The sequence below is a fragment of the Camelus ferus genome, chromosome 13 (assembly GCF_009834535.1).
Source record: "Camelus ferus isolate YT-003-E chromosome 13, BCGSAC_Cfer_1.0, whole genome shotgun sequence".
NCBI classification, from domain to species: Eukaryota; Metazoa; Chordata; class Mammalia; order Artiodactyla; family Camelidae; genus Camelus; species Camelus ferus.
Genome location: NC_045708.1, coordinates 43,827,451 through 43,848,444, shown reverse-complemented (window position 1 = coordinate 43,848,444; position 20,994 = coordinate 43,827,451). Strand labels below are relative to the sequence as shown.

Here is a 20,994-nt window from a genome sequence, read left to right as displayed (position 1 = left end):
TAAGGTCAAAAAAGCAAAAAGAAAAAAAATCATTATAACAAAAAAGGAAATTATCAAACCTAGAAAGGAAAAATGAAAAGACAATGAAAGGAACAAAGAAGAAATACAAAATCAACCGGAAAACAAAGTTTAAAATGGCAATAAACACACATCTATCAATAATTACCATAAATATCAATGGGCTAAATACTCCAATCAAAAGACATAGAGTGGTAGATTGGATAATAAACCTAGAGCCTACAATGTGCTGCCTACAAGAGACCACTTTAGGGTGAAGGACATGCATAGACTGAAAGTGATAGGATAGAAAAAGATGTTTCATGTGAATGGAAATGACAAGGAAGCAAGAGTAGCAATACTTATATCAGACAAAATGGACTTTAAAACAAAGGCCATAAAGAAAGATGGCAAAGGACCCTATATCTTAATAAAAGGAGTAATACAAGAAGAAGATACTACTCTCGTTAACATACATGCACCCTAAAGAGAAGTACCTAAATACATTAAAAAAAAATACAGACATAAAGGAAGAAATTGATGGAATGCAATAATAATAGGAGAGTTTAACACCCCACTAACATAATTGGACATATTGTCCAGAATGAAAGTTGCTAATGTTGATAAAGCAATTAAGATACTAAAAGACACAACAGAACAATTAGATGCAATTGATATTTCTAAGACATTACACCAAATATATATATATATATATATATATATTATGTATATTATATGTATTTTATATATATATATATATATATATATATATACACACACTCTTTTCAAGTGCATATTGAATATTTTCAATGTTAGACTACATTCTTAGACCCAAAAGAAGCCTCAACAAATTTAAGAAGATAGAAATTATTTCAAGCATCTTTTCTGATGTCATGAAACTAGAAATCAACCACAGAAAGAAAAATGAGAGAAAAAAAAAAGACTGCATGGAGACTAAATGACATGCTATTAAAAAAAATAGATAAGTGAGGAAATCAAAGAAGAAATTAAAGAGTCCCTCTGAGACAAATGACAGTGAAAACCAACCACACAAAATCTATGGGAGTCAGCAAAAGCAGCCCTGAGACAGAAGTTTATAGTGATACAGACCTTCCTCAAAAAAACAAGAATAGTCTCAAGTAAGCAGTCTAGCCTACCACCTAAAACAATACAAAAAAGAAGAACAAACAAAACCTAAGATCAGCAGAAGGAAAGAAATGTTAAAGCCTGGGAAAGAAATAAATAAAATAGAGATTAAAAAACAATAGAATAAATCAATCAAACCAACAGCTGGGTTTTTGAAAGAGTAAACATAAGCAACAAACCTCTGGCTAGACTCATGAAGAATAAATGAGAGAAGAAACAAACAAAATAAGAAATGCAAATGGAGAAATTACAAGCAAAATCACAGAAATATATTTTTTAAAAAAGAGAGAGAGAGACAATTCTATCAATAACAATATGGCAACAAATTGGACCACCTAGAAGAAACGGACAAGTTTCTAGAAACATATGGTTCACCAAAACTGAACCAAGAAGAAATAGATCATTTGAACAGACTGATTACTAGAAGTAAAATGGAATCAGCAATTAAAAAAAAAAAAAAAAAAAACCTCTCTAGAAACAAAAGTCCGGGACCAGATAACTTGACTGGGGAATTCCCCCAAACACACAAGGAAGAACTCATAGGGATCCTTCTCAGACTCTTTCAAAAGATCGAAAGGAGGGGCACTCCCAAATTCATTCTATGAAGCCACCATCACCCTGCTACTGAAATCAGACAAAGACAGTAATAAAAAAGAAAATTACAGGCCAATATCTTTGATGAATATAGATGCAAAAGTTCTCAACAAAATATAGGCAAACAAAATCCATCAACACCTAAAAAATATTGTACCCTGTGATCAAGTTGGACTCATCCCAGGGACACAAGGATGATTCAACATATGCAAATCAATCGATGTCATACACCACATTAACAAAAGAAGGGACAGAAATTAAATGATCATCTCAGTAGATGCAGAAAAAGCATTTGGTAAAATTCAACACCCATTAATGATAACAATTCTTACCAAAGTGTATATAGAGGGAACATGTCTCACCATAATAAAAGCTATTTATGACAAACCATAGCCAACATAATACTCAATGCTAAAAAGTTGAAAGCCTTCCCACTAAAGTCTAGAACAAGACAAGGATGCCTACTCTCACCACTTCTATTCAACACAGTCTTGGCAGTCCTAGCCACAGCAATCAGACAAGAAAAAGAAAGAAAAGGGATCCAAATTGGATGAAGAGGTAAAATTGTCACTATATGTGGATGACATGATTTTATATATAGAAAACTCTAAAGGTTCCACACAAAAACTACTAGAACTGATAAAAGAATTCAGCAAGCAAGCAGGATACATGATTAACATACAAAAACGTGTTGCCTTTCTGTAGACTAACAATGAAATAACAGAAAAAGAAAGTAAATATAGAATCCCTTTTAAAATTGCATCAAAATATAAAATAAAATATTTAGGAATAAATCTGATCCAGGAAGTGAAAGGCTTATACATGTAGAATTGCAAAACATTGATTAAGCAAATTAAAGATTATTTAAATTAAAAGATATCTTATGCTCTTGGTTTGGAAGAATCAATGTTGTTAAAATGGTTATATAACCCAAAGCAATCTACAAATTTAATGTGATCCCTATCAAATCACTCAGGATATTTTTCACAGAACTGGAACAAATAATCCTAAAATTTATATGGAATCACAAAAGACTCAGAATTGCCAAAACAATACCAAAGAAAAAGAATGAAGCTGGAGGAATAACCCTCCCAGACTTTGGACAATACTACAGAGCTACAGTAAACAAAACAGCATGGTTATGGCACAAAAACAGACATATGGACCAATGGTACAGAATAGAGAGCCCAGAAATAAACCCACATACCTATGGTCAATTTATCTTTCACAAAGTGGCAAGAATATACAATGGAGAAAAGACAGTCTCTTCAGCAAGTGGTGTTGGGAAAACTGGACAGCAGCATATAGATCAATAAAGTTAGAACACTCCCTCACACCATACACAAAAATAAACTCAAAATGGCTTAAACACTTAAACACAAGACAAGACACTATAAGCTTCCTAGAAGAAAACATAGGCAAAACATTTTCTGACATTATTCTTAGCAATGTTCTTCCAGGGCAGTCTACCCAGGCAGTAGAAATAAAAGCAAAAATAAACAAATGGGACCTAATTAAACTTACAAGCTCTTGCACAGGAAAGGAAACCATAAGCAAAACAAAACGACAAACAAATGGGAAAAAATGTTGTCAAAAGAGGCAATTGACAAGGGCTTGATTTCCAGAATATATAAACAGTTCATACAACTTAATAACAAAAAAAAAATCCAATACAAAAATGGGCAGAAGACCTCAACAAGCAATTCTGCAATGAAGACATAAAAATGGCCAATAGGCACATGAATAATGTTCAATATCAGACAAATGTAATTATCAGACTAATTATCAGACAAATACATATCAAAACTACAATGATGTATTGCCTCACAGCAGTCAGCAAGGCCATCATCAAAAAGTCTACAAATAATAAATGCTGGAGAGGGTGTGGTGAAAGGGGAACCCTCCTACGCTGTTGGTAGGAATGAATTTTTATGCTGCCATTATGGAAAACAGTATGGAGATTCCTCAAAAAGTAAAAATAGATTTACCATATGGTCTAGCAGTCCACTGCTCGGCATATATCTGGAGGGAACTCTAATTCCAAAAGATACATTCACCCCAGTGTTCATAGCAGTACGAGTGACAAGAGCCAAGCCACGGAAACAAACTAAATGTCCATCAGCAGATGACTGGATAAGGAAGTTGTGGTCTCTATATTTATACATATATATATGTGTGTGTGTATATATATGTATATATATGTGTGTGTACATACATATATATACACATACATACTATATAATACTGCTCAGCCATAAAATACAATAAAATAATGCCATCTACAGCAACATGGTTGGACCCTGAGATTGCATTCTAAGTGACGTACACTAAAAAGAGAAAGAATAGTACCACATGACATGAGTTTTATGTGGAATCTAAAAAAAAAAATGAACCTTTTTATAAAACTGAAACAGACTCACAGACATTGAAAACAAACATGGTTATCAGGGGGAAATGGGGGAGGAAAGGGATAAATTGGGAGTTCATTATTTGCAGATTCTATGTACTATATATAAAATAGATAAATCAGTTTTATACTGTACAGTACATCGCACTAAATTCAATATCTTATTGTAACCTATAATGAAAAAGAATATGAAAAGGAATACCTGCATGTATATGTTTGCCTGAAATACTATGCCGTACACCAGAAATTGAAACAACATTGTAAGCTCACTGTACTTCAATTAAAAAAAGGAAATAAAAAAAATGAAAACAATTCAGATGTACACAGGAAGGCCAGGATAGTAAGGCCACTTTGCAGCGCAAGGTCATCCAAAGACCCCAGTTCCTTCTATCTTGTTGTTCTCGCCTTGCAACATCTTGTATGAGTTCCATTTTCTTGAAGGGAGAAAGGGGCAGGTGGTGAGAAGCACCTTCCATTTAAGGACATGACTCAGTAGATGCACACATCCCCACTGCTCACGTCCCATTGGCCCCACCTGGAGGAGCTGGGCAATGTGGCCTTTGATTGGGAAGCCATGTGGCCAGCTAACATAGAGGGAGCTCCACCACTCAGAAGAAGAGAAAATATCTTCATGCTTTCATTTAAGGATGAGACATGCAGAGACAGGTAGAAAGAGCCCAACTTTACCCACTAGCTATATAGTATACTGCTCCTACATATAACGTAGCAATGTCAGAAGGTACCTGGCAGCTGTGAAGCACTCCATGAAAACCTGTTGGAGTGAACTTGAATTTGATTTCCACAGACTGTTCTCAGAAACTTAGCAGAACCCCAAGAACTACCTGTGAGACCATGAATCTTAGCAGGAGCTAATGGGCCCTGAAAGTTCATGTGTGCATCACTGTGTTCATGTGCACAGGATTTTCCTGGAGAGCAGATCCCTGACATAACACTAGATTTTCAAAGGATTCTATGATTCAAAGAGGGTAAGAATCCTGTTTATGAAGTTTTATTCTGTATGTCCTTAGGTTTCCTTTTTCACCTTATTGGAAAGAAATACTTTTTAGCTATAAAAGCATTCAAATACATTGAAACAATATTTTAAAATACAAATTAGTGATTGAGAGAGAGAATCTTAGCTTTCTGTGTGCAGCCTGCATTGCCCCCTCCATACCCGCTTTCTGCTCAATACTGGTGAGTGTTCGGGGGAACAAACCATCTCACCTACTGCCGGGGGAATAAGAATTGTTACCCTCTTCCTTTTTAGCTTTTCTTTTTGTGTGTCTTTGCTTTGTTGACTTTTGAGATTCAGAGCTTAGAGTAACAGGAATCTCCTACAACTTTATATCTTGTGTTTCAGTCTCTTGTCTCACTGACTCACCAGGTCTAATTTTTTTTATTCTAAACATTTATTTCCTACAATTTATTACTTAACTACTGAATCCTACATTTGGAATTTTTATCCTTCATATTAAATTTCCTGTCTATTAATTTTACTTGCCCTTTATAGCGCCTGACTATTTTTCTCTTTATTTTGGGGTTTTTTTTCCCTGATTTTAAGCCTATTTTAGCTTCCTGAGCCATCTTGTTTTAACTTCTTTTGTTCCCTTATACTCTCTCTTTTTTTAATGTGTTCTTTTTTGTTGTACGTTGAAATTTATTCTCTGCCTTACAAAGCCTTCCCAGATGACTGTGGCTCCTACACTTACCTCCATGTAAAGCAATTGGCCCCATGACTGGAGGGTGTACTTAAGAATTGTCAGACATCACTGTATTTAACACAAAGTGATCACACTGTAAACATGTTTGATCCAGTTCTGTCGGACTAGAAATATGCATGGGCAGAGGCTGGCAAAGATGGAACTCTGAGGATGTTCCTTTCAAGAAATTCTAATTGAAGGCTGAGTCCCTTCCAAGAACAAGCTGAGATTCCAGGTTGTATACATTGTCAGATAGGAGTCATTTAGCTTAACCTGACATTTTCAGCAGTTCCCAAAAACATCTTTACTGTACATTCTTTATTCATCAAGAAGTCATTTTCATAAATCCCTAGAGTTCATCCAGGCATTTACAAAGATGAAATAAAAAATCTCGATTCCCATTCCTGCCATTTCTTGGACAGAGGCATGTACGTCAGAGACAGACAAGCTTAAGATGGAATCTTGGCTCTGCCCTTTCTATCAAAACAGGACAACTCTGCTAGTGATGAACAAACATTGGTGGAAAATTCTGGTCAAAAAGGACCATGGAAGGGTTGAGTTTCGAGTTGGTCTTTAATATGGGAGCAGGGTGGTGGAATAAGACTAAATCCACAACATTTGCTCCGATGGGGTGATGAGCTGCAGGGAGCTTGGGGTGACATGGGGGAGCATAAGTGGATGGCAGGTGGGGAGGAGGGTCCCCAGACATCTGGAGGAAATGAGCCTTTCTGTTTGATACCATGGCCTGCAGCTGGACACAGCCCTGCACACAGGAGGCAGGGACAGGGTCTACTTAGATTTCTCTCTTGAGGAAACATGTCAGGGAAGACTTTGATTAATGACCATTGACTGCCATTCAAGATATGTGAGCACATACCTGCTCATTTGTGTGGAGTCAGGACACACCTACACACTTTCCCATCCTCTTCCTCTTTCTCTCCGAGGCCCCTCACTCTGATTTTCACTTTCACTCTCTCATTCCACTAAACTCCAAGGTTCTAGCACCATCTCAGGTTCACATCTTTGTCCTTATATCTTATATAATGCTTGCCAATTTCCCTCCAACACCCAAAGCTCTCTCACCTTGTCTACATTACTTTGAGTGTGACTCATTTTCCTTTTCTGAAAGGCAAAGAAAATCATTCCTTCTGTAGGGTGCTTGTGAAGTTAAATGAGATAAAATGTGAAGGTGCTTAACATGGCATCCAGGGAATGTGGGTGGCTATGACCATGAGTGCCTTTTTCCACCTCATCATCCCCGTGCTCTCAACCTCTCTGTGAAGATGAGTGCATAAATTCATGCACATTGCACACGGATCCCATTCATTCCCCAGAGGCCGGAGTGGCTGTCTGCCAGGTTCCAGGAATCAAAGTGCCTTTCAGATTGCTGCCCTCCGCCTTCCTCGTAGAACACTTTGGGAAAGAATAACTTTCCCCTTTAGAACTGGACCGCTGAGGCCCAAAACAAGTAAGGGAACTTTCCCAAGAGCTCACACCAGTCAACCATGGAGTTAAGACTTGCACGTGTCTCCAGAACTAATGTGCTCTTCTCCACACCTGACTCCAGCCCGTGTTGTTGGAGGGGAAATTCTCCTCTGGTTAAACAGATATGATTTGCTAATATATTCAGGCTTGCTACACCAGACACTCATTAAAATGTCTCAGCCTTCTCTGGTGAGTCACGTGTGCTGAGGTTTCTCCCTTCACTAGCCTCTAAGATGCTTGAGGTTAGAGAATTTGCTTATTTTATTATAGTTGTATCTTTGTGACTGGTTCTTAGGACACATGGTACATGGTCACTCAATTCAAGTAGGCTGAACATATGAATGAATGATTCTAATCAAAGTTTATATCCTGTAGTGAATTGAACCCAAATATAGTTGAGAAGAGGAAAAATGGTAAAAGGTAGAAACATTTGCACCAGACCAAGGTGCCTGCAAACACACCCTCCTTTCAATACAAACTGCACACACACCCTCATTACTGGACACACAGCCATGTGCATATCCAACTATGACTGTTTTACTATTTTCCAGTTTGTGAAGAAATATGGGAATGTTCTTAGGCTGGAAATTGGTGACTTGTCTTCAGTTGTTATAACTGGATTGCCCTTAATCAAAGAAGCCCTTGTCCACCGGGGCGAAAACTTTGTGAACCGCCCTAGAACCCCTGTCATGGAACGTCTCTTTATGAACAAAGGTAAGTGCCTGGACTAATGTAAGAAGTATATGCTGGATATTCTTGTGGTCTGTGACAGGTGCCTTGGTGACTTAATGCTCCAGCACTCCCAAGGACCAGTCCCATCATCAAGTTCCTGCCCCTGAAGGAAGCTGAGTGCCTGCATTTCCTTGTTGAAGGCACATCATCAGGGAACCTGGCAGGGTCAGCCCCAATGTCATGGATTTGGGAGATGCGGTGTCACATGTATAAACTCACTCTGGGTACTTTGATAAATCAGTATCCTCCTCACTCAATGATGTGATATATTTTGTAAGAAGAGGAGGAAGCAATGTGCTCTCAGTCTCTCTGCTTTCACATTGAAATCTTTTCCCCTAGGAAATGGATGTGAATCTGTGTCTGTCTGCTGAGTATGTGATCCCTCCGTGCCTCTAGTTCCTTATTCTTTAATATTGACATTGTGCCCCACAAAGTATCTGCAGCATTTGGGTCTGTATTAGAACAGTTTGGCATGAATACTTAAAATGATCATTAAATAAACTTACATATTTAAAACACTAAATGGAAAAGTTCAAATAATTTCTTCTACCAAAGAACCCTTTTTTCAGGTTCTTCTCAATTATTCTTTGAAATATTGTACCCATTACCTCTACATCCATTCACTCTTATTTGTAATCTGCCCTGTGACACCTGGTGGCAAACACGACTGATGTAACAGTGAGTAGAACAGAAAAAAATCCTTGACATCATGTAACTTACTTCTGTTCAGAAAGACACTACCAATTACTATAATAAGTTAAAGTTTTATTGTTATGAAGATAAGTTCAGGTTCGCTAACTAGGGGTATATCATCTAGTCCTGAGGTTCAAAAAGGCTAATGTATGTAAGTGACAATTAATTTAGGAAACTGAGGAAGCAACAAGGCAGAGGGAATAGAATACGAAAAGTCTCTGAGGAGGGAAGGAGGGAAGGAGGGAGGTGAACTTGAGGAACTGAAAGCTGGCCAGTGTGGCAGCACAGAGATTAAATGGAGGTGAAGCTGCTGAGTTTGGCCAGGATCCTTCAGGCATGTTCTTGTTAAGGATGCTGCTTTTATCTGAACAACAATGGAAACTCTCAAAGGGTTTAAGTAGAGAAAGGAGTCATCATGTTCACAATGTGAACTTGAAGACTAATCTAGGCTGTAATGTCAAGAATACAATAAAGAGATAAAGAGACCATTGCAGCATTTTTGGTTAGAGAAGCTGGGAGCTTGGACTACTAGTAGATTAGACCAGGATAGTGGCTGTGAAGTTACATGGATTTAAGAACTTCAGGAGGTAAATCCAGTAAGACATGATGACCTAATGGGGAGAGGATGAGGTATTGAGGTGGACACCCAAGTGGGTGATAAAGGGAAGAAGGAACATTTGGGGAAAGACAAGGTGTGGGCTGGCTGGGGTGGGGTGTTGTGTGGAGCAAATGAGGAATTGAGTCATGGATACGCTGAGTTTGAAATCCTTTAAGTCAGCAGAGTCAAGCAGACAACTGTATGCACGCCTCGAGCTGAGAGTCACACATAGATATTCACTATCAGTAGATGTCATTAAAATTCTAAGAGTTAATGAGTTTTGCTCAGAAATGGAGGATAGGGTAGGAAGACAAGAGGCCAGAAGATCATGAAACTTGAAGAACTGCATCATTTTGAAATTTAATAGATGTAGATGACTTAACCAAAATGTGGTAAGTTCCCTATGGTCAGAAAATTAGGAGGAAAATTTGGAGAGTCAGGTGTCCTGAGCACCACTGGAAGAGAGTGTTTCAAGAGAGAAGTGTCTCAGGCTGCTGATGTATCCAGATGAGGTTGAAAAGGATCCTTGATTTGACAGCAGGGAGGGCCATTTCATGGGGAGGGTGGAGGCCAAAGTCAGACATTGAAAAGGACTGAAGAGTGCTCTGGACGTGAAGACTGAAAGGAGTGTGACCTCACCTGTGTTATGAAATGAATGATAGTGTGTTGAACACAGCAAGATGGTGTATTTTTCCCCTTTGCTGTACTGTTGTTTTTGCATAGACTGTTCACTCTTACTTAATTTCTTGAGTGATTCATTTGTCTCTTAATATATGGCTTGGAGTAAAGCCTTGCCTCCTTATGAGTAAGGATTTTGTCTAATCAATATGTGCATTCTTAGTATGTAGCACAACAAATACTAAGATGTACTTAGGTGGCAAGTAACCAATGCATTGGGTTCAGAGTCAGGCAGCCTGAATTTGAAAGCCTGTTCACCTAGTTACTAACTCTGTGACCTTGCAGAGATTACTTATATCCCTTGTGGCTCTTTTCCCTCATAAACCAGACTGGGGGTGGGATGTTGACAGTAATGACAGTACCTAACTCAGAGAGGGTCTGTGAGTACTACATTACATAATGCATTAAAAATACAAATGTGTTCCAGCATTGCAAGCAAGCAGTAAATACTAGTTATTATACCCATGGCTTTGGGGTTATTTCTCTGAATAGTTTTCAAGTGCCTTTTGCCCTTCTCCTTCCTTCCATCTGATACACATCCCCGTGGCATTTGTTGGCTGTATTTACGTAATGTTCACTTCCTTTTTCCCAGGATTGGTCATGTCTGATGGTCAGGAATGGAAGGAGCAAAGGAGGTTCACGCTGACAACACTGAGGAACTTTGGTTTAGGAAAGAAAAGCTTAGAGGAACGCATTCAGGAAGAGGCCCGCTACCTCACCCAGGCAATAGGAGAGGAGGACGGTGAGTGTGTCATAGGACAGGTGCAGGAGACTGCGGCTCATTCCTTTCACTGACCAGATGCTTAATAAGTGCCCACGTGCCTGCCCTGTGCCCAGCACTGTGTAGGGCCCTGAGGGGTTAACAGTGAACAACTAACCTTGACCTGCCCTCATGGAGCTGGAGAATTAGACATGAGAGACGGGTATAGAAAACATTATTGATTTTAAATCCTGGTTGTCAGTTTGAGTTCCAGGCACTGACTGAGTACTTGCTGTAGATCAGACCCTGTAGAGGGTGCTGGGGCCAGTCTCAGAGGCAGTTCTGTTTTCATTCTGTCCTGTGTCATGTAGAGTACACCCTCAGAGGAAACAGGAAGACCCCAATTCTCCTCTCCCTCCAGGACAGCCTTTTGACCCTAACTTGAAAATCAAGAATGCAGTTTCCAATATTATCTGCTCCATCACATTTGGGGAGCGTTTTGACTACCAGGATGATCAGTTCCAGGAGCTGCTGAGGCAGCTGGATGAGTTCACAGGTCTGCAGACATCAATATGCTGCCAGGTGAGACGTTCTCATTTCCTACCTTGGAAAAAAATATTGGGCTGATGTCAGACACAGATTTTATTTTTCTAAGCTACTACATAGCGTTTCAAAATTGCCTTTAACACAAACCTATTTGAAATTAATCTGTCGTATTTATTGTTTTAGATTTAAATGTTAAAATGTACTATGGACAAAGAATGTTATTAACATTCGGGTAAAGTACAAATTTCATATGACATACTCCTATGCACTCAAGTTGTTTTCTTAAAAAAGCACAGTGTCCCAACAGCCTTTGAGCCCCTCCTGTCCATGTTCTTCCCTAAACCCCCACCCCCATCCTCCCTCAGATATTCCCTTCTGTGCCTGGTGCTCCCTCTCCACACAGATTTGATTCATATGTTAGATGCTCTTGTTTTTAAATTCTGCTTTGTTTTCTATCATGTGACTATGCCACTGTTTATTATTCGCTTCTCTACTGATGGATGCTTGGGTGACTTCCAGTCTGGGGATGTTGGGACTAAAGCTGCCTGTGAACATTCTTGTTTAGTTCATATGGACCCATCTTCCTGTTTCCCTTACATTTACACATGGATGTAAAAAGTACTTAAAGTTGTCCCCATTGGCTGCACTACTTACATGCCCACTGACTCTTGATATGGTCAATCATCCAGTTTTGTCAGGTAATTTATGTAGGGGGTTCAAACCTCACCCCTTCCTTCGTGGGCCCTGTCCTCCTCCCCTATACTGCTGGGCCTGTGATTCTGCTCAGCTTCTTGGTCTCTCAGCCTCTTTTCTGGATTTGAAAGACACTTTGATGGAAAATCAGCCCTAAATGTTGAGGTCACCTCTCTGGTGTCTAGAAGAGTGTTTGCTGTTATTTATTCCTGACAACATCTTTGCATTGAGCTTTGGACCCATCACACCAAAGGTGGTAAAGCAGTTCCTATGATTCCTGGTACATTAAAGGGGCCTAATGAATGTGGGCTCTTATGATTATTGTCAATGTTATTTTTGAATCTATATTCCCTTTTCTCTCTTCTAATCAAGGTAGTCCCCCATTCAGTAGTTCCATTTCTTCTTCTTAAGACAGAGCCAAGGAAGTCATTAGAGTTCACTGGGTACCCAGCTGAGTGCTTGCAGGGAAGAGGAATTCATAGGAGGGTATAATGGGGCAGCAGGGCAGGGGTAGGAGGATTTCTTAGAGACACAGAAAAGACCAGGCACATTGATGGACAACTAGACGCACATTATCTCTGCTGATTTTTTATACCACTTCTTTAAAGATGAAATGAAGCATCTTGATGTGTGCAAGCAGGTAAGGGAGGGTGTAAGCAAATCCACACAGTGTCCACTACTCTGTGTTAAGTGGGGGTGGAATCTCATGTCATTAGTCAGAAAATAACCCTTGGGCCTGACTGGCAAATAGATTAAGTAGCGACAAATCACAACATTATTACTATTATCAGAAAAGAATTATACCTAAAACGCAAATTCTTGCCAGTTCATTTTAAATCTAGCCCACTTTCCAGTATGTTATACTATCTTTTTTACCAGATATTATTAGAGAAAATACCTTTAAAAACCACTTCATTTCAGTATAAAATTTCTTACAACAAGGAAATTACATCACAGTGGGGACAGGCAAATAAACAGATATATGTCTTTAACATTGATACATACAGAGACACATGACAGATGGACATGTTTTACACAAACACAAGTGTATATACACCAACACAACTAGTGATAACTGCCAAGAACTAAAATAAAACAAAATAAAGGAATGGAAGGAGGCTGCAGAAGTTCTGCTAATTATAGGATCATCAGGCAAGACAGGTCCAAGTAGGTGACCTTTGAGCAGCACCTTAATGAAGGAAGGGGCTGAGTTATGCAGATTTCAGAGGAAGACCATACCAGGCGGAAGGAACAGCAAATGCAAAGACCTAGACAAGGACATCCTGGGTGTTACCACAGAGGCCAGTGGGGCTGCACTGGAAAGAGTAAGAGAGAGGAAGATGGTGGGGAGGGTAGCAGAGGAGGAGACAGGAATGTGAGGGGCCAGTTCATGGAGAGCTACAGGCCAGGAGAATGAGGTTGGATTTTTTTCTAGTCATGGAAAGTCACTGGAGGATTGAGAGCCAGAAAGTGAAATGATCAATTAAACTGTTAAATGATTCCCCTGGGAGCTCAATGGAAAATTGATTGGGAATGAAGTGAAGGATGGAATCAGGAAAACTGTTGGAGGCTCTTAAAGCATCCAGGTAGGAAATGCTGGTGGATTGTACAAGGATGACAAAGTAATTGGAGTGGTGAGAAGTCATCTGACACTGGTTATATTGTGGATGGAGGGCTGACATGCTTGGCCAGAGGGTACGAAGAGGAATGAGAGAGATAAAACAAACTGGCGGGTGACCCAAGGCTTAAGTGTAAACAGGAAAAAGACGTAAAGAGCAGATGGTTACATTGTGTTAGGAAGTGAAAAACTGGCAGCACCTTGTCTCCATAATTCTTTTTTGTTTGTTTGTTTTTCTCAATCAGTTTTACAATATCTTTCCACGGATAATGAACTTCCTCCCTGGACCCCACCAAAGACTTTTTCGTAACTGGGAGAAACTGAAAATGTTTGTTGCCCATGTGATTGAAAACCACAAGAGAGACTGGAATCCTGCTGAAGCAAGAGACTTCATTGATGCTTACCTCCAGGAAATAGAGAAGGTGAGGAATCCAGAGTTGTTTCTGGAATTCTGTTCTTAAAGAGCAAATGAGGTAACTTGATTGTCCTATTGCTGCTATAACAAATTACCATAAACTTGGGGGGCTTATAAGAACACAGTTTATTGTCTTATACTTTGAAACATCACAAGTCTGAAACCGACTTCACTGGGCCAATGTCAGGGTCATGCAGGGCTGGCTTCTTCTGGAGGCTCAGGGGAAAATCTATTTTCTTGACTTTTCCAGCCTGTAGGGGCTGCCTGTACCCCTTGATTCACGGCCCTTCCTCCATCTTCAGCGTCATCAATGTAGCACCTTCTCTGCCACCAACGTTACATCTCCTTTTTATGATCTTCTTGCTTCCCCTCTTATAAAGGCTGCTGTGAATATATTGGGCCCTGTGGGATGACCCAGGATCATCTTCCCATATCAATATCTTTAATGTAATCATATCGACAAAGTCCCTTCTGCCACATAAGCTACCATCCCTGGGTTCCAGAAATCAGGTCGTGGACATCTAAGTGGGTCTTTATTCAGCCCAGTGCAAGGAGAAAATTAGAGACAGTATTTCAGACAGTGAAAGAATATCATTAACTCTGAATTGATGAGACATTTAGAAATAAAGATAGAAGTCAATTATACTCAAATAGAAAAAAAGAATTTCATTCACAAATTGTTAAATTAAACATTTAAAACAATTTTAAAGAAGTATAGAAGTTTAATGGTATTTAGCTCTAGGCCTTTGAAACCTGAAATACTGCCAGGTCATAATGTGTTCTCAACCCTCTACCTATCTATGGAGGAAAAACACACAAAAGGAGAAATTAATATAGTTTCATTATAGTTGGAGCAATGCCCAGCTTCCTACCTCTTCCCTCAGCCCCCCAGGTCAGAACACAAGTAAAGCTGAGTCTGATGCCAGAATTTAGACACAAGTGGGAGGGACCTTCTCTTCCTCCCTTGTCCCCGTGTCATCCACTTCCCTACATTATAGGAAAGAAAGAGGAAAAAGCCAAGTTGGATGTATAGCCTTTCATGTGGTATCCCTTCTGGTTAATACACATCACTGCATCCCTGTCATCATCTATGAATCATCGGATTATTTTTTCCTCTCCTGGAGTTGACAGAGTGGTGGATTTCCTTCCATCTCCTCTCTTATTTCTTCTTATTGGCACAGCATTCCTGGAAGCATTGGTTCTCCTCAGAGGAGGAGACTTCACCTGCTGTAAGGTGTGCAGGTGTGGGACCACGCACAGAGGAATGTTGACAAAGTGAAGCCTCTGGAGGAAGATGGTAAAGATACTGGAGAACCATGAGGAAAGGCTGTTGGAATCAGAGACTTTTAACCTACAAAGGAAAAGACTAATGGGGAAAAATGAGAATTATTGTACATTAGAGAAATTCAGTTCGTTCTTTCAGGTATCAGTACAGACACTTGTTGAGTGATTTCTGTGTGCCCTTTGTGTCTCACATAATTCATAATGCCATTGTAATGGGTGAGTGTTGTTAGTTCTGTTTTGGGAAGCAGGAAACTGAAGCACAGAGAGGTTTAGTAACTTGCTCAAGCTACACAGATAGTGAATGATGTGGCTAGTATTGGAGCCCCCGGCTGTTTTTCCAGTGTACTAACAGGTTCTTCCAAGTTATGGGCATAAAAAAATAATTAGTCATCTTGATTTTCATCCACCAAAGGTAACAAAACATCCAGAACTAGGGCAGGAGGACACTTACGACATTCAATCCTCCTGAGATGGCCAAAGGGAAATCATTTCTCCTGGGGTCTCTCTCTCCTCCCTCATTCTCTCCAAGATGAAGCCCTTGTTTGCTGTGACAACCAAGAACTATCTGATTAATCCAACAAACATTGTGTTTTCCAGCATAGAGGCGACGCTACTGCAAGTTTCAATGAAGAAAACCTCATCCACAGCACCCTGGACCTCTTCTTCGCTGGAACGGAGACAACTTCGACGACACTGCGCTGGGGTCTGCTCTACATGGCCCTGTACCCCAAAGTCCAAGGTAAGCATGTCACTGGGTGTGCCTGGGCAGGTCAGGATGGGGCCTCCTGGAACACACTTCCCAAAGTTTGGGCCAGAAGACAGATGGTAGGATGGAGAGATGGTAGGGCAGTCACAGCACCTGGTTGACTGAAGAATGGGCACATTCTTCAGTTTCACAGTCAGAACTGTGAAGGGTCCACGTACTACAAACATAACAGAGAGTCCCTGCTCTCAGGAAATTGCCAGTCTAGTGGGGAAAACAGTTAAGTCCATGGACATCTTGGTGAGTTCCCAGAAAGAGTTACAGTCCATTCACATGTGAAAGCTGGTCCTCACCTTCCCGCCTGTTAAGTCATGTCTTCCACTGCCCTGTAGACGATGTTCAGACTCCTGGGTCTGGTGTATCCTGCCCTGTGATGTGCCCCTTCCTGCCTGTTCAACCTCAACCCTACTCACCCAGCGCCTCACTGAATGACTTGGTTTTCATTACACTGTCCTAATTTACGCCTCTGTGCCTTCACACCCTCTCCTCCATAGAAGAGTAACACAGGGAACTATTTCCCTAATTTCTCTACACGGTAGACCACTAGCTATGCTTGAAGAATCCACTCAGACGCAAACCCCACTCAGATGTCTCCTCACTCTCTAGGAAACTACTAGCGTTTCTTCCTTTGGAGACAACCACGTGCACCTCCATCACTTTGCTTTTTGAGCATTATTTACATACCTCCCCACAGGGTGTATCTCATTGCAGGACAGTGACTGTTACCATCGTTTTTCTTTCTCTAGACCCCAGAACACTTTGGGCATTTGAAGGATGAAAACTGTTGGGGTGCAGGTTTTCAAACTGGTGTAATAGTTTATAAACAGAACATAAAGCCAATTTAGTGGATCAAGACTAACTATTTTTCTTAAATTAAAACAGAGAAAAATCAGAGTGCTTCCAGTGTACTACAGACAAGTATTTTTCATGAAATTTTTATTTCTTTCCTTATATATGTATAAATATACACATGTGTGTATATTTTTAATCCTGTGTCCTGAGTCATGATGTACAATGTATTTGTAACTGTGAATCACATGGTTTTTGTTTTTGTTTTAAGTTTAAAAGCCACCTAGTTAGGATCTAGATTTGGCTTCTCTATTAGAGATTCCAAAATACCAATTGCTTAAAATGACAGAAGGGGAAGCAATACAGGTTAATGGGTAAATGAACAAATTGGGACATGCAGTGTAATATTATATGGCCTTAAAATGGAAATATCATGACAGATGATTTGATATGGATGAACCCTGAGGACATGATGCCAAATTAAACCAATCAAAAAAGGACACATACTGTATATGTTTCTAGTTATAGGAGGTGTCAGGATTGGTTGAATTCATAGAAAGTAGAAGTAAAATGGTGGGTGTCAGAAGCTGGGGGTGGGGAACATGAGACGTTTTCACTGAATGGATGCAGAGTTTCAATTATGCAAGAAAAAAAAGTGATTGGTTGTACAACAAGGTGAATGTACTTAACATTCTTAATCTGTACATGTAAAATGGTTATGATGTTAAATTTTATATTGTGTATTTTATCACAATTTTTAAAGTTTTCTAATGTCTATAAAAAAATATAGTTTATTTTTCTCTCAAGTGAAATATTCTAAGCTGGATAGTGCAGAACCCTTTGGGTTCCAAGCTCTGTCTAATGTGTTGCTCTGCTGTGTATAGAATGATGCCCCTTTTGGCCGTCACAAAGATGTCTCACCAATAAGGCTGCGTTTCCACCAATAGAAAGGGAAGGGAAAAGCAACCTTAAGTTTAAGGGAATGTTCGCAGTGTAAACATCCCTCTACGTAAATTCTTTTTTTCTACAACGTAGTCACAAGGGAATCTGGGAAATGGAGTTTTTAGCTGGGGAAACAGGTATCCAGCTAAAATTTCTATTACCCTAGAAAAAGAGAAAAACCTCTAGTGGAGCACAATTAGCGGGTTTTTCTTAATTTGTGTGACACTCCCCTGAATCAGTTGATGTAAATCTCAAAACATCCTAAAGATGAAAGCAGATTTATCCTCACTAATAAGAAGAGGACACTGAGTTTCAGTAACGTGCAGCAGGAATACTGAGCAGCAAGAATTGCAACCAGATTTGTCTTAAACCAGCGCTCACTCTGCACTCAGGTACCTCCCTGAGAAGCTACCGTCTACACAGCCTGCTATAACTCTAGCCATTTTGATCCTTGTTACTTCATTCCTTAGCTGAACCAGGCTCAAGGAGGGTAATGAATACTACAATAATAGGACTTTCTCTGCTTTTTCAGAAAAAGTTCAGGCTGAGATCGACAGGGTGCTTGGCCAATGGCAGCAGCCGAGCACGGCAGCTCGGGAGTCCATGCCCTACACCAACGCTGTCGTCCACGAGGTGCAGAGAATGGGAGACATCGTCCCCCTGAACGTGCCCAGGGAGGTGACAGTGGACACCATGCTGGCTGGATACCACCTGCCCAAGGTAATGAGGGCCTCCCTCGTGGCCTCAGATCTCCATGCTCACATTTTTAAATGGTGGGACTCTCAACTGGGAAAGTGACTTGGATTTTTGTCCTACAGGATCACTTAAATGGGGACAGAGATACTACACTCATGCTAGTTTCTTTTCTCTGTGTGTTGTCTTTAGAACATCAGTTCGGCTAGATAATAATATATATTATGGAGAAGAAGGGGGTTCCTAGGTCAAATGTGTGTAGGCAAAGCCTGGCTTTCTTCGCTGTGAGATTTCTCAGTGTTTTGACTATGTGATGTGCACTGTGATTCTCTGTGGGGAGACAGCAAGCAGCGGTTCTCAGTCAGACTTTGACACAAGGTCCTTTCTTTGCCTTGGTAGAGCTTCTCACAGGACTAGGTATCTCGCAGACTTACTTTGGAAAATTTGGCTTCACAATCTTGGGATTAGAGAATACTGAAACATAAATGGACATTTGAGACCATGTGAACCAACGTCACGTTCATGATGGTGTTTCTAGCATAATATCCACACAGGTATTTTTCCAGCTTTGCCCTACAACCCTGTGATGGAACTATCATCTCACAAGGGAAACCAAGCCAAGTGTGTGCCTTGTTAAGTATCAGAAAGGAGAGAAAGGAACTGATGCTCATTAAGCAGCAATGATGTACCATGGACTATGCGGGTTCCTTCATCAGTGCTCAGAATGATTCCATTAGTCCCACTTTAAAAATTTAACTTGAGGCTCAGAGAGTGAATAAGCTTTCCTAAGATGTCTGAACTACAAAGTGAATTCAGAAAACAAACGTTCTGAATCTCTGGTCTTTTTTTTTTTTTTTTTTTTTACTCCACCATGTTCTCTGCACAGGAGTTGCTTTACTCTGACTTTAAGAGTCTCCCTGCAGGTGTCCTCAGTTGGTCCCTCCCTGTCATCACAAAGGAAACTGTTGTCAGTGGCCCTCCCCTTAGGATATGGGTAGGTCCCTCTCCTGTTCCCCCTAGAATTGCACTTGCAACTACATATTTAAACTCCTTTGCTTTCTTGCCACCTTTGGATGCCTTCTAGGTTCTCTAAGTCCCTCTGTGTATGTCTTAGCTGGGGACGATCTCAAGAGGTAGAACCAGAGGATCTTACTCATGGGACACCCCTGGGTCACTGTCCCTGCAGAGCCAGGAAAAGCAGCTGTTCCTGAGGGCATTGCCTTTCCTGTTTTCCTCCTGATGGACAATCCTGTGGGAGGAGACTAGGGTCTAGATTATTTCACAGGTGCTCTTTGCATTTTTATAGTGATTCATTTAGCTCCGTAGATTGGGCTCAAGTCTTGTTCTATTCTGATTTTTAAAGTCTGCTTGAAAAATCATCCTGAGAATGTTGCCATGTCATTGACTCTGTGTTGTAGAGCCTCCGAGACAGAGCTTTGAAGTCAAATGTCCTCGTTCAAATCATGGTTCCACCGCCTCCCACCCTGTGACTCTAGGCAACTTAAATAACTTCTGAGCTTCAATTTCTTTATCTGTGGCAATTAATTTAAACCTACCTAACAGGTGGAGGTGAAGTGAGGCCATGAATGTAAAACGATTAACACAGTGAACAGTAAAATGCTCCAAATAGCAGTCATTGTTCTTTCTTAATCAACACATGTGATTTAGGACCTAAAATGTTCAGGTCTGGGAAAACAACTCTGAGGACAATAATCATACAAGTTTATATGTACAAATCATGATAACTGCCCAGCAGAAAAAAGTCACTGGTTTCTCTAAAGATGCAGGCTGACTGGAATGGGGAGTGGGAGCAGGAGCGAACAGAGAAGGCTTCCAAAAAGCAGTGATGAGGATTAAAGGATGAGTAAGACTTAACTCAGTGGCAAAGTGGGGAGGAAGTATATTCCAGGCAAGGCGAACAGCTTTTAAAAGGCATGGAAATGAATGGGAACATGTGATGACTTTTAGAAACTGCAAGCAGCTCCCTGCAGTGGGGGTGCAGGCAGAGGGAGGGGCTCAGACAGTGTGAGGTGATGCGTGCTTCATCTAAGAGTGACAGGGAGCTATTGAGGGTGTCTGTCAAGTTCCAGGTGTGCTGGGTGGATGGGTGTCACATGACAAAGTCCTGTTTAAAGCTAATTCTTCCTTCAGTGTTTGGAGCACTCTGAAAGAGGAAAGAGAGGGTATGGAGTGTAGTTAGACTGCTACTGAGGGTAGCAAGGGGGTAGCCTGGACCAGGGTGGCAGTGGTGGACCTAAACTGGAGGAGATAGATGCAAGCAAAATTTAAAGTAAACTTGCCAGCCTTGTTAAGGATTGGATGAAGGCAGAATGAGGGAAAGGGACGTATTAAGGGGGACTCCTGGGTTTCTTGCTATGTACATGGAAGGATAGTGGTTCCTTCACTGGATGACCTGATTCTCTCATTTACCCTTTTGTGGAATGTCCTACACAGTGGAGGTAAGAGAATGGGGGAAACAAAGATACATGAGGCATTTTTACCTTGAAAGAGCTGCCATAGT

The 20,994-nt window shown here is 40.5% G+C and overlaps 1 protein-coding gene across 2 annotated transcripts in view; it reads left to right on the top strand.

Moving 5' to 3' along the window:
* Window positions 1-20,994, top strand: part of LOC102509309 (cytochrome P450 2J2) — a 40,225-nt gene that overhangs the window by 9,405 nt on the left and 9,826 nt on the right. For both annotated transcript variants that reach the window (XM_032494402.1, XM_032494403.1), the window contains exons 2-7: window positions 7,881-8,043; window positions 10,623-10,772; window positions 11,152-11,312; window positions 13,833-14,009; window positions 15,884-16,025; window positions 18,313-18,500. In XM_032494402.1, coding sequence (XP_032350293.1) covers window positions 7,881-8,043; window positions 10,623-10,772; window positions 11,152-11,312; window positions 13,833-14,009; window positions 15,884-16,025; window positions 18,313-18,500 — 981 coding nt within the window. The remainder of the gene's footprint in view (window positions 1-7,880; window positions 8,044-10,622; window positions 10,773-11,151; window positions 11,313-13,832; window positions 14,010-15,883; window positions 16,026-18,312; window positions 18,501-20,994) is intronic.